The sequence below is a fragment of the Prunus dulcis genome, chromosome 2 (assembly GCF_902201215.1).
Source record: "Prunus dulcis chromosome 2, ALMONDv2, whole genome shotgun sequence".
Classification (NCBI taxonomy): domain Eukaryota; kingdom Viridiplantae; phylum Streptophyta; class Magnoliopsida; order Rosales; family Rosaceae; genus Prunus; species Prunus dulcis.
Genome location: NC_047651.1, coordinates 1,215,250 through 1,229,358, shown reverse-complemented (window position 1 = coordinate 1,229,358; position 14,109 = coordinate 1,215,250). Strand labels below are relative to the sequence as shown.

General features: G+C 35.5%; 2 protein-coding genes across 8 annotated transcripts; one reads left to right on the top strand and one right to left on the bottom strand.

Moving 5' to 3' along the window:
• Positions 1-1,630: 1,630 nt before the first annotated feature.
• Positions 1,631-2,409, bottom strand: LOC117619032. The gene has a single exon (XM_034348852.1). It carries the CDS (start codon positions 2,311-2,313, stop codon positions 1,792-1,794), a length of 522 nt encoding a protein of 173 aa, XP_034204743.1. The 5' UTR covers positions 2,314-2,409; the 3' UTR covers positions 1,631-1,791.
• A 2,545-nt stretch (positions 2,410-4,954) lies between these two features.
• LOC117617286 (pentatricopeptide repeat-containing protein At1g76280-like) lies at positions 4,955-14,079 on the top strand. Of its 7 annotated transcripts, none has more exons than XM_034346606.1 (15): positions 4,956-5,394; positions 5,494-5,554; positions 5,642-5,699; positions 6,008-6,201; positions 6,699-6,806; positions 7,014-7,196; positions 7,684-8,205; positions 8,566-8,661; positions 8,798-8,971; positions 10,392-10,619; positions 11,759-11,902; positions 12,007-12,195; positions 12,782-12,901; positions 13,018-13,388; positions 13,940-14,079. In XM_034346606.1, the coding sequence occupies exons 1-15, from the start codon at positions 5,381-5,383 to the stop codon at positions 14,004-14,006; spliced, it is 2,529 nt and encodes an 842-aa protein (XP_034202497.1). In that variant the 5' UTR covers positions 4,956-5,380; the 3' UTR covers positions 14,007-14,079. The 7 variants fall into 7 exon arrangements, with proteins under 7 accessions (XP_034202502.1, XP_034202497.1, XP_034202496.1 ...); XM_034346605.1 differs by lacking the exon at positions 13,940-14,079 and adding an exon at positions 13,595-13,808 and having other exon boundaries at positions 13,018-13,339; XM_034346612.1 differs by lacking the exon at positions 13,940-14,079 and adding an exon at positions 13,595-13,808 and having other exon boundaries at positions 5,628-5,699; positions 13,018-13,339.
• The last annotated feature ends 30 nt before the right edge of the window (positions 14,080-14,109 follow it).

Genomic DNA, 14,109 nt, shown 5'->3' with positions numbered 1-14,109 from the left:
ATAACTCTATAATCAGTCTCTATGTGGAGTTTACATAAATCAAAATAGGCTTATTATCACAAAACATCCTTAATGTTTACGAAACTATCAGATTGCATCCTTAATATTTTTTTTTGTTATTCGTGGTCCCCAAAGTTAGTATGCATGATCACAAATGGTCCCTACCGTTAGGTTCCGTCAAAAACTCCATTAGTTTGCTGACGTGGCATATATGTATATCACAAAACATCCTTGAGGTTCACACACCTATCACAAATGGTCCTTACGAAATTTTTTAATTTTTTTAATTTAAAAATTCTGTTTTCTTTTTAAAATTTTATGAATTATAATTATTTTAAAATATATATTAAATTTTAAATACATGTGACACTATATTATTGTAGATGTGGGCTCCATATATATGCCATCAACAAACTAATGAAGTTTTTAAAAAATAATTTAAAATTCATAAAATTTAAAAATGAAAAAAAAAAAAACTAAAGGTTTAGGGTTCATAAATGGTCCTCAAGATTAAAATCCTTCTATAATTTTTTTTTCATTTATAAATAATTTTAAAAAGAAAACCAAAATTTTATGAATTTTAAATTTTTTTAAAAAAAATTCGTAAGGACCATTTGTGATAAGTGTGTAAACCTCAGGGATGTTTTGTGATATATATGTATGACACGTCAGCAAACTGACAAAGTTTTTGACAGAACCTAACGTTAGGGACCATTTGTGATTGTACATACTAACGTTGAGGACCATAAGTGACACAAAAAAACATTAAGAATGCAATCTGATAGTTTCGTAAACCTTAGGGATGTTTTGTGATAATAAGCCAATCAAAATATATTAAACTCTATAAACTTTATAACTCTATTAAACACTTTTAAAATCTTAATTGAATACATAATTGAAAGAGGATGACAAGTTATATATATTGATTGAAAGAGGATGATAAGTTATATATATTGATTGAGATTTTAAAAGATTTTAAAGAAGTTCAAAAATTGAAATATATCAAAATTTAAAAAATTCTAGGTATATTCAATTCATACTTTTTACTCATTGATTTTTTTATATAAAAAAAATAGCAAATTTTCATTTCATTCTAGATTAATTTTAGATCATGACAAATATTTACTTCCCCATAAATATTTTAATAAATACATTATTTTACAAGATAAAATTTCACAACCTCTACTACCATCATTTTGTCATGACTAAAACCACCACCACGCCTCCATTACCACAACCACCACGATCACCATCTTATCGTGGCTATCACCACCACCCCAAGCGTCACCAATTCTATTACCAACCCCACCGGCATTGTCACTACCACCACTGTCATTCCCGCCGCCGCCACCCCCCTCACCCCTAGTGCCACTACCTCCACCACCACTTGCCCAATCTTTATAGACTATCGAGTCATTTTTAGATATTTTCAGCTAAAGCAGAAGTCTAGATACTTCCCTAACAGATATTTTCAGCTAAAACAGAAATCTAGATATTTTCCTCATAAAATCATGCGATAAATATATATATGCTTGAATTTCCATTATTAATTGAACCTTTTTTTATTTTTTATTTTTTTATGTGCTATGCCATGTACTGAAATTAAAATAAAAATAAAAATGCAAGGACAAAATTAATTACCACCACCAAAGGCACCTCTTGATTGTCTCTTGTGCTCTCTCGCTTGATTTACACTCACCAATCAATCTCCAAACAAAAGTGGAGGACCAAAACGAAAATAATAATAATAAACCATCTGAATTATTACGTGAACTTATTGATTTATTGGGTTTATCTTTTTCCCATAAGATACTGATTCACAAGTTGCTTTAACCCCTTCTTTTTCTTCTTCTTGACATGATCCTGACTCTTTCCAATCTCATCGATGATCATCTTCTCCTCTCTCTCACTCCTCTTCATGATCTCCTCCTCCTCTCTCTTCTTCTCGGCGCTCTCCGTCAACTCCTCCTCCAGCTGCATGCACAGCTTCAGCACGCGGTCCTCCACTTGATCCAGCCTCTCGATCAGCGTCCCCTTCACGTCTGTCTCCATCATCACGTGCTCCATCGGACGGCAGTGCTTCTCTAGGCTCTCCGGAGATATCAGCTCCGCAGATGACGACACGTGCCCCACTCCGTCGCTCGTCCTCGACGGTGTGGATGCGAAGGAACTGCTCTTGGGCGAATGTGATGACCTCGTATTATTACTATAATTGCACCCTCTGATTTCCTCCAATTGCCTTAGCATGTTGTCAAGGCGGTCCATCCTGCACAAAATTGGTTCCGCAGCGTTGCCCGTTGTCATTGCCACCATTATTTTCCCGGGAAACAAACACTCCTTGATATTCTTTCTTCCAACTCTTTTTCTCTTCTCTCTCTTGATTGAATCTATCTTGTATATCCAAATTATTGCGACTTGCTTAAATAACGAAATTGATTGATATGTCGCCACGTGTGAGAAGGATAGGTGGTTAGTGCTCATAAAACGTGTCGAGCAAATGTGGTGGTGTGTGGGAAATTACTGTGTCAGATACACGTGGTGCATGCAAGGTAGGAGGACAGACCACGTGTGCTGTCACGTGATTTTTTGCCGGCTGGATTTTGGATAGAGATAGAGATATCATCGGACGACTTTTGTTTACGCGTGTGTGTGTACGTGGCTGCGGCGTATCATTCGAGTCGCTCTCTTTGCTTCACACGCAATGTTTTCACAGGATATAGGCAATTTCATATTGACACGTGGAGGACGGCAGGAAGCTTAGGATAGAATTGTGACGTAGAACGGCGCGGCGTCGTATTGGCTCTGCAGTGTTGGTGAATATTGTAGTTTTTCTGTTCTCTTTCTTTTGGCCTTTTTGCTTGATTCCAACTGTTCCTTCTTTTAATCACTCCCATGTCCACGAAAGTGAAATAAGAAACAAAAGCTTTGTTAAGAAAAAAGAGAAGAAACAAAACCGAATGTAAAACCATGTTATTATGATGCCGACATATATTTTCTAGCCTATTTTCTATTTGTTCAACAACAACAAAAGTTGAAAATATTTGAACTTGTTTGAGAACCGTTAGGCAATCTCCAATGTTAAAGGGACTAAACCCAAATTTTCACTCTTCAAAATATAACTACTTTATATATTACTTGTATTGAAACATTTTTTTCCCTCCTAATCCTCCGTACTCAAATTTTGAGTCTGTTGCCTTATTAAATTGTTTTAAAATAGTTTTAACTCTAATGAGTCTACAAAAATGACTTTGCACATGGGGTAGTGGTCGTGTGAGTGGGCTCCACCAAATTTCAGTCTAGGCAAAACATGAACTGCTATTCCACCCAAGATATTAACTGGATTGATATATTGACTGGCCCTATACATGCGTTAAGGGCTCCATCTAGGTTATGCTGTCAAAATTTGACATTTGGCCCTATCCATTAGAGATGGCCTTACCGTGTATGAATCTACAAGGCCAAATGTTATAGTGTCTGGCATTTTTCCCGAGAAATTTTCACTTTATGCCAAAATGCATAAACTCTTTGAAAAAAAAATAAATTTGGCAAATAGAGTCTAACTTAGAAGAAAATGGTCTTAACTTGTAGACCAGTGGTCTCAGGTTGAACCCACATCTTGATAGCGTGTGTGAGAAACTCGCTCTTCCTTATAGTTTAATTTATTGCTTGTATTTAAATTTATAAAAATAAAAAAAAAACCTACGATTTTATCTTGAGAAACTTCTAAAATCAGGCACAGGACCGGCCCTGGCCAGGGCCCAATGAAACAAGGGGGCACAACCCCTTTCTTTCTTTTTTTAGTTGGGCCATATATACCCAAAAAAAAAAAAAAAATTTCTATTTAAACCCATCAAATACCTAAGAAGAATATTCGTGTTTCCAAGGAAAAACCAAGCTTAACCCTTTTGACATAAGGAATTAAAAAGAGTCATAAAAGAAGAAAAAGAAAAGAGGCAATCCCAGCAGCCCCACGGCTGAGCTTCCACTCCCATCTCTGCCCCCTTGTCTCCCTCACTCTTTCGTTTTGTTATATGAAACTTCACTTTCTTTCTCTTACCCCACTGACAAATCTTTCATTTTAATCATCTCCTTTTCTAGCCAAAAAAAATCTAACTTCACCCAAAAAAATTCAAGCCATAACCAGAATACAAAACCAAAATTTTCCAAGCACATACATGGATATGAATACGGCGACACAATTCAACACGACATAGAGATATGGCAAATCATTAAAAACTAGGATACATCATAGCATATCCCGATCTATTTAAAACAGGAATCAAAGTGATTGTGGTCACCCACCGTTGGATAATAATCCAATGGTTTGAAAATGGAATTTAAATAAAACATAAATACTTTTTTCCATCACGGTTATTAATAAATATATATCTTAAAACAAATTTTGAATGTAAAAAAAATTATAAATATAGGCCTGTAAAATGGCAGTCTTGATCTCTTGGACCCCTGTAGTCCAAGAGATTTATGATCACTCACCGTTGGATGTAAATTCAACGGTTCACTCATTTATGACTTGAATCGGGTAATAATCATTTATGTCATATTGCATTTATATATATCATTTTGAACCATTGGATTAATATCCAACAGTGAGTGACCACAATCTCTTGGACTCCTGTGGTCCAAGAGATCGGGACTGTGTAAAATGGACTTAAAAACTAGCATTTTGGGATTTCTTTTCTGATTCTTTATATTTTTTTTAGGCCTGTATAGCTTTTTCCACCCAACATATCATTACCCAAAGCCCATTTTAATACTATGACTTAAGACCCAAACGCATAAACAGATCTATGTGAAAAAAAAATATTACAAATCCTGTTTTAATACTATGACTTAAGACCCAAACGCATAAACAGATCTATGTGAAAAAAAAAATATTACAAATCCTGTTTTAGCAAACGACGTCGTCACTTGAGATAATAAAAATTAGGTCAGTCGACATCTTCTTCTTCCCCGCGCGCGCTGATCTCTCTCTCCCTCTCTCTCCCTCCCCCTCCTCACACGCAGCGCCCAGGGTCTCCTCAACAACCCCTCAACGGCAAACTTCGTCCGGAGGAACGTATCCGGAAAGTCAGACACTCGTGTCCGGAATGTCGGATACACATATCGGTTAGTCAACTAACCTATATACGTATCCGATGCGTATGGGACTGTATCCAAACGAGTATCCGATACGGGATACGCTACTAAATTGGCGTACCCATGCTTCATAGTTGACTACCTTTTTTCCCAAAATCGAATCTTTGCCTCACAAACACTGGGAATCCGCGTGAAACTTTGAAGAAAAAGGAACTTGGTTGTCCAGTACACCATAAAAGAAAGCATTTTGAGCATATACAATAGGTTTTGAGCGGCCCTGACCATGCACAGACCTCTGTAAGTACATTGTAGTTGAACATGAATTTATACTGCATCAGCATAACATGACCTCGTTCGCATTCCTACTTTTTATTTATTTATTTATTTATTTTACAGAGCGAGGGTTGCATTGCGGTCAATTGCAGATTCGCTTTTTAAGTCACAACCACAATACCATGTATGTTTTTATAATATATATATATATATATATATATCTTTACTATTATTGTTATATTCTGCCTCAATATCAGTATTGTTTTTGCAGGGACAAAGAATTGGTCCCGACAGATTGGAGTATTCTCGAACTCTTACAACCTCAAATTGTAATGTTTCAAAACTGTTCAACTTGTGCGGGGTACCTAGATTAGTAAATATGCATGTTTTGTAGAATGTATAGGTGCACTGTACCTATCAATTACTCGTTACTATCTTGGTAGTCAAATCAAGCTTCAACTGCAATTGTTAAAATTTCTTATAAAGAAAATTCAATTATTTCTAGTTGGCTTGACATATTTTTCTTCTCGTTTTCTTAGCCCTGGTTATATCTTGAAGCAGGATAAATGTGCAGACCATTTACTTTATGTTTTTACAGTAACCTTTGGTTAATTTGAGTGCGAGATGATAAATGCAGGTCATGAAGTTTCGTGGCACAGCGCAGAATCAATTACCAGGTCCATGCAGATGCAAATTGTTGATGCACTACGCTTGGGTGAGAGAGGCCAAGCTTCCAATCTGCTTTTGAATCTTGGCCATGGGAATGATTCATTAAGAGCTGATGATTTCATCGATATTCTTAATTACTGTGCTAAGTCACCTGATCCATTGGTAAGCTGAAGAACATGCAATTAGTTAAGACACACTGTGTATGCGCAATTAGTTAAGACACACTTTGTATGCGTGTTTATGTGTCTGATTCTACTATGTATTGTTTAAGTAGGTTGATTTGTTTTGTTAGTGTTTAATCACACCATTTAAACTATATGTTTGACATACATAAGATTGAGTTCACTTGTGTGTTAGCTGAGATAATGAGAGTTAGTTCATTTGAGTTGTTGATATTTGTGCCTGATTATGGTAATGTGAAGAGTGTCAAAGGAAAACCTAGCAAACTATATATGGACACTTTCTGTGCAATGAACATGTTTATATTGGTAGGATCACATTGCCAATTTTATTTGACTTAAATAACTTTCGGAAAATGCCATTGCGAAGGTAAGGATGGAGTCCTACAATTTTTCTGCCAGTAAATAGTTGCTTTTTGTAGGTACCTAGTCTCAGCGTCTTAGTGTATCTTATTTGGCAGTTGTTTCCTTTTCATGCAGTTTGTAATGGAGACTTGGAGAATAATGGATGAAAAAGAGATTAGCCTGAATAACATATGCTCTTTGCTTATGGTGCAATCTCTATGTAAAGGAGGATATTTGGAGGAGGTAGGATTCATGCTATATACTTAAAAGGTATTATCTGGCTAGCTTAATCAGCTGATAACAGTAAAACTATCTTGTTAGGATTACTGTAATATTATTACTGTAGTTATCAGAACCACCATTAAGATGCAACCACACTTTTACCATCATTCTTTGTCAGTTGTTAATATTTTAATATTCTTGTGTCCACATGTGTTGTTTTTTGATCAGGCATTTAAGTTGATAAATTTCCTTGGAGAAATTCCTGGCATCTATCCGGTTCTACCTATCTACAACAGTTTCTTAAGGGCTTGTGCCAAAATGCAGAGTATAAAAAATGCCAATCAGTGTTTGGACTTGATGGAGCGTCAAATGGTGGGGAAGAATGAAGTTACATATTCAGAGCTTCTCAAGGTATGTAAAGCAAATCGGTTTTGTATTTGTTCAAATATTATTACGTTCCTCTTTTCAAGCACAAAGCCTTTGACTCATCACTTTAACAACAGTTCTATTTTTTCTAACATGAGAATTGGTTTGGGTGACTCCTGTAATGTATTTAGATTACTATTAGTCTCCCCATTCATCATTTGTGTTATACTGCTTCAATGTGCTTGTAAGTGGATAAGGGGATCAGTTTTAATTTCTAAGTGAAGCCCCAACTATAGCATTAAACTTTTCAATTAAAATTAGATCTGGGACTACACTGTTTGATTGTCATTTTTCTCTTTGATGATGATGATGTGCTGCTCTCTTGAATATTTGCAATGTCCGTATGGTGATGTGAATAGTTTTCCTTGTAGTTCACTTTTACCTTGCATTTTGTGAAATATTGACAGTGGACCAATCTATTCTAAAGTTATTTGGGTCATTGATATTTACTCTGTATTATCATTTCTTTCAGCTTGCAGTTTGGCAGCAAAACCTGCCTGCGGCCCATGAAATTTGGAAGGATTATATCAAATGCTACAGTCTGAGCATTATTCCTCTACGGAAGTTTATTTGGTCTTTTACTAGACTGGGAGATTTAAAATCTGCATATGAGAAGTTGCAATATATGGTGGCTTTAGCCATCAGGGGAAACACTTATGTTAATAGAACTTCTGAAGGAAAGTTGTATTCGTCAAGATTAGACATTCCTATACCTTCAATCTGTGAATTAGACTTGAAGAAACTTGATTTGGAGGAGAATAAACATTCCATTCCTTCCATATACTGTGAAAATTTGGATGACCATGCTGTTAATGCAGATCAGTGCACTACTTTTGGCTTGGGAGTTGGAGAAGTTGAAAATGTTCGAATGGATATGCTTGATATACATATAAGCCAGCCTGTTATGAAAATTTTGAGATGGTCGTTCAGTGATGTTATTCATGCTTGTGCACGATTAAGAAATGGTGGCTTGGCAGAACAGTTGATCCTACAAGTATAATAACCTTTCTGTAGAAGCTTGTGTTGGTTTGTGTAATATATTACAATGTCTAGAATTTTCCTTTTTATGTGCTAATCTTACATATGGTACCTTCACTGAATATGATATTCCTTCTTTTATTTTTTCTGGAAAAGAATGCTAAATATGATATTCTTGTTTGGAGAACAATGTAGTTATAAGCTTCAGAAGTTTAGTTTTGTATGTTTTGATTGTGATGGCTATTTTGTTTGTGGATTTCAACCTTTTGGTTTAGTTTTGTGATTCTCTATCCTGCCCTTGTTTATTTATTTATTTATTTTGTACCTCGTTCAGATATCATCTTATGACATACTAAAGGAGCCCATTTTTGTCTAGATGCAAAAATTTGGGTTGCAACCGTCAAGCCATACATATGATGGCTTTGTCAGAGCAGTTACTTCTGAGCGAGGTTTCAGTAGCGGAATGGAAATTGTAAGTTATATCGGTTTATTGCATAGGCCAATAATCTTAAAAAAACCGATCTTGCAATTGTTGGCAATGTATTTTGTGCATTTTGGTTTTGTTTTTAATTAGAGATTTTTGCGACATTGTTGTTATCCTTCTGCAGTTAAGAATTATGCAGCAGAGAAATTTGAAGCCGTATGATTCTACTCTGGCAAACCTTTCTATAGGTTGCAGCAAAGTGCTAGAATTGGATTTCGCTGAGGCTCTGCTGGTTCAAATATCTGAATGTTCATATCCACATCCTTTCAATGCTTTTCTTGCAGCATGTGACACAGTGGTGAGTCATATTTAATAGAACTGAATTCTCATATCAGAAAATTTTCTTTTATGTGGCTTTGTTAATTTATAAAATTAGAATCCACCAGAAATAGGTAGTCTATGATGTAGGGTGCTGACCCTGGTCTCTATACAAAAGAAAAGAAAAGAAAAGATCCTGGTCCCTTAACTTTTTGAATATCTTCAAAGAGTAAGAGTAGAGTTAGTTGGATGCTAATTTAAGAGATTTAGTTATGGTTTTCAATATTGTAAATGTTTGGAAGAGCTTTGTTCGAGTTATGCTTCTTCATTCTTGTTCTCATAGGTAATGAATATGTCTGGCTCTAATAATAGGAATTATGTAACTTGGGCATATTAAAACTCAGTATATATGCTAGCAGAGGGCAGCATGATAGAAGTATCAATGAGGATCAATGTTTTAAATAACGCGCCTTTGGCGCGCTTTGTGGTGTGCCTCTTGGCGAGGCGGTGGGAATTTGCCTCGAGGCACAGCTAAGTCACCAAAAGTTTATGCTTTTTGACTGAGGCGTACTCCTTTCTTCAAGGCTTACGCATTCCGTTAGAGGCGTAAGCCTTTGAGGAAGAAGATGACTCAGAAAAACAATGTTGTTTGGCCTGGGATTTGAACACCCAACAATAAAAAAAATAAAAAAACATTTTTGGCATCTCTGAGGTGATTTTCTAGTGTTTTCTCCAGCAACATAGTGGCTAGAACCACAGTTACTGAATTCGAGATGTAGTGGGAGAGCCATAGAGAGGGAGCCGTGGAGAGAGAGAGCCATGGGAGCTTTTAAATTGGGTCAGAAGTGGAGAGGAAGACATCGGGTCCTTCAATTTAATAAAGAGAGTGGGTGTTTCGAAGCAACTGTTGGAAAAAGGCTCGGGTCTTTCGAAGACCCTTTAAACTTCCAACAACTTTACATATTTAATAGATTACAAAGAACAAATTACATATTCAAAGTTCTTTTCAAGGCACAGTTCTTTCAAAGACCCTTTAAAGCCTTCTTTTTAATAATAGATTACGTATTTAATTTAGTTAATCTGCTATACACTTTGTTTTTTTTTTTTTTAATGTTTTATATGTATGAGTATTTAATAAGTAATAAATAACAAATATATATTATACTATTTATTTGTAAGTATCATGCTATTTTTTCACTATAATATGTATTTTCATATATTTTTTTATTATGCTTTGAAATGCCTAAAAAGCTTATGCTTCGAGGCTTACGCCTCGCCTCACGGGAGGTAATGCTTTAGCGATTTAAAACACTGATTAGGATATGTTTTTCTGTTTTCTTAATTTCATCATCTTATGAAAGTTTCATCTGTTTTATGCTCAGTTTTAATTCTCCAGCGCTTGGAAGCTTTTTTCATGTTTGTCTCCAGTAAATTCAAATATTGTTGCATGAACTATGCAGGATCAACCTGAACGAGCAGTGCAGATGTTGGCTAAAATGAAACAATTAAAAGTTGTGCCTGATATTAGGACATACGAGCTGCTGTTTTCGTTATTTGGTAACGTGAATGCCCCATACGAAGAGGGCAACATGTTGTCACAGGTGGATGCTGCTAAACGCATTAATGCTATAGAACTGGATATGGCGAGATATGGTATTCAGCACAGTTATTTATCAATGAAGAACTTGGTAACCCCCTACCCTCATGTATACTTCCTTTTAGTTTAGAGAATGAAATGGAGTATTGATAGGTGGCATATTCCTGCCTCTGATTGACAAGGGTCATTGGTATGTATGTGGTGGGATACAGTATGGAATTTGTCTTCTGCTTCCACTGTACAACATAAGCATTTGTTAGTATCCTCTTTCATTTTATCTTTTTATCTTTTTTTAATTATCGATTTTATTTATTTATTTTACACGGGTTCCTTAGTATCTGCTATGGTTAAGATGTTTTAGTGGTTATGATGGTTATTATCTACGGAAACACTGCATGAAACATGGTGCATAGTTTTTTCATATAAATCTTAAGAATATCAGCATCTGATAACTGGACTGCACAGTTAGAAAATTTTATGGTCTGATAGGTGACTGGAGAAAATCTTGCGTATTTTACATGGTTTATTAAACAGTTTAAGTAAGATAATACAGATTCTCCATTCAAAATGAAGGTATAAGAAGCATGAATATATACACTTTTTTCATTAAAAAATTATATACTAACTTCATCTTTCACCTTTGTGGCTGTTAGTTTCGCTTGCAGCTAAGGAGAAAGGGAACAATGGATACTGTGATAGAATTTTACTTGGTGTAGTAAAAAATTGTAGCTGTGTGCATACAACACTAATGCCAATTATTTAAAGATGTACTTCATATGCATGATTACTTTTTCGAGGATATTGTTTCCATGCCTCTTAGGCCCGGTATCTGTAGTAATTTCCTTGAGCTTGCACATCAAAGCTTGTGGAAAAAGTTTTAAAAGGAGAACATACACCATCTACAGAAGGAAGATAAATTATGGTGTTTAAAAACTTTCGTTTGCATGCAGGGAGTTTCACTCATGACTTCTTATTTTTGCATAAATATTGATTGATTATTTGAGATCAATATACAACTTGTGTTGTCTTCTAGAAGCTTATTTGCTTAGAAACAGTAAAACTTGTGTTCTTTGTATCAGCTTCCTTTCTGCAACATGCCACCAAGGGGTCTGTCGTTATTTTATTTATTTTTCCTTATCTAGAACCCTACTCTAGCATTCTTTCCTTTTCTTTTCCTTCTTTTCCCGTCCCACTAGCCTCATCTATAACATTCAATTTTTGTTTTTCCAGTTGAAAGCGCTTGGAGCAGAGGGGATGATAAGAGAGCTGATCCAGTATTTGGACGTTGCAGAGAATATATTTTGTCGTAATAACATTTATCTGGGAACACCTATTTATAATACGGTGCTGCATTCACTTGTTGAGGCTAAGGAAGTAGGTGTTTTCATCACCATTGGTTTTCCCTTCATTTGCAACTTCATGATATGTGAAATATTGGACCAGTGTTCATCTACTTTTCTCTTTCTGATTTCATGCAGAATCAAATGGCAATTAAGATATTTAAAAATATGAAGTCATTTGGTTTCCCGGCAGATGCTGCGACTTATCATATAATGATTGATTGTTGTAGCATTCTAGGATGTTACAGATCTGCTTGCGCATTGGTCTCCATGATGTTGCGAGATGGCTTTTATCCACTAACAGTGACTTACACCATTCTCATAAAGGTAGCTTTAATATTATGATTACTCAGTCTGAATTATCATGCATCTTGGGAAACTGCTACCATTTGTGTATGTGATCGAAAAGTGTAATTTTTCCAACTCTTGTTGTGCAAACTAGTCATTTTAGTTCTGCTTTGTTTACATAAAAACCCCTTCATTCATCCTTTTTCATGCTTTTTTATTTTTTATTTTTTTTTCTGACTAGAGTGTTTGCAATATATGAATGCACTTAATTTCTTTTTCTTCTTTTTTTTTTTTTCTTTTTTTTTTTTTTGGGTCTGAGAATGCACGTCATTTCAAGTTGAATAGATAAGCTATAGAAATTCTTCGATAGCCCATTGCATGATGACATTTTTGGATGAAGTAAGAACTCTTACAAAAAGAGAATTTTTTGTTGTCCTCATAAGTTTCATTTATAGAAAGTTCAAATATTTATAAAGATATTTAAATGAAGACAATTAGTGAGTTCATTTTTTAAAAATGAAAAAGAAAACAGAAGGGAAGTTACATTTTTGTCTTCTCTGAAATATAAGTAATTTAATTAAAGATGATGACTTTGAGGAAGATGTTGAATCTTGTTTTGTTCCAGATTCTGTTGGAAGATGATGACATTGAGGAAGCATTGAATCTTTTGGATCAAGCCAGTTCAGAACGCAATGAACTTGATACCTTGCTATTTAATACCATTCTTGAAAAAGCCTGTGAAAAGGTATCTCATAAGATGGTTCTCGATATACATGATTATAATTTGATCAACCACAAAAATTGTGGTTGCATTATTTGTTAGTAATATATATTTTTCTTTTCCCCTGCAATAAATGTCAGGAAGTGATTGAGGTAGTTGAATTTGTCGTTGAGTGGATGCACCAAGAAAAAGTCCAGCCGGATCCAGCGACCTGCCATTTTGTTTTCTCTGCATATGCCAACAGTGGTTTTCACAGCACTGCCATGGAAGCACTGCAGGCTTTGAGCATGCGCATGATATGTGAAGAAGATGGCAGCTTTCCAGAAAAGGCAGAATTTGAGGATGACTTCATCTTTGCTGAAGACTTGGAAGCTGAATCACGAATAGTACAGCTTTTTAAAGATTCTGAAGAGAATCTTGCTGTTGCCCTTTTGAATCTAAGATGGTGCGCCGTGCTTGGCTTCCCAATTTCATGGTCACCTAATCAAAGCCCGTGGGCCAGAAGACTGTCATCTAACTACACTGCCAGGAAAGGAGCCACCTAATCATGATATATATAGGTGGCATTATGACTCCAGTGAGTTTCCCTTTATTATTATTTTTGGTTGTGGTCGAACAAAGCGTAAGGCCTCCTCAGGAAGAAGGGGAGAGGGTGAGAGGCACAGATGAGGTCTTGATCTTTTACCGCTGATTTTTTAGATTTGTATTAGGCTAGGATATTTGAGAAAATTAGGGGATGCCCTTTTATCTTTTTTGGTTCATTACGTTATTTTGTAAGCTACTGCTTTGTATATTTAAAAGGTGAAATCGTGCTGCAGTTCTCGGAACAAGATCAACTGTGCCTAGGAGGAGGCGGCAGCATATTTTGTTGTTAATTTAACAAACAAAGCACAAAAAAGCATTGATATTTTCTTTATGCTTTTATTCTTTAGCAAGTATGCTTTGACCGCTCTCTTCTGTTGTCATTGTACTTTTGTTATGGTTCAAATCAGTGATGCCGGTGCGGTATGAATCCGCAAGGGAGGAGGCATTTTCTCCGCAGCATAGAATGAGTTGCTATATATCTAGGGAGGGAGAGAAGGGTGCTGCTGGCAAGTTCTTTAAATATTCTCTTCCGATCCACATCTAGGAGTTGATTTTATCATTCACAATTTATGGATTAAACAACATTACAAATTATAGTTGTTCATGACGAGTTTTCATATTTTTTTTGTATGAAAACGATAATTGGA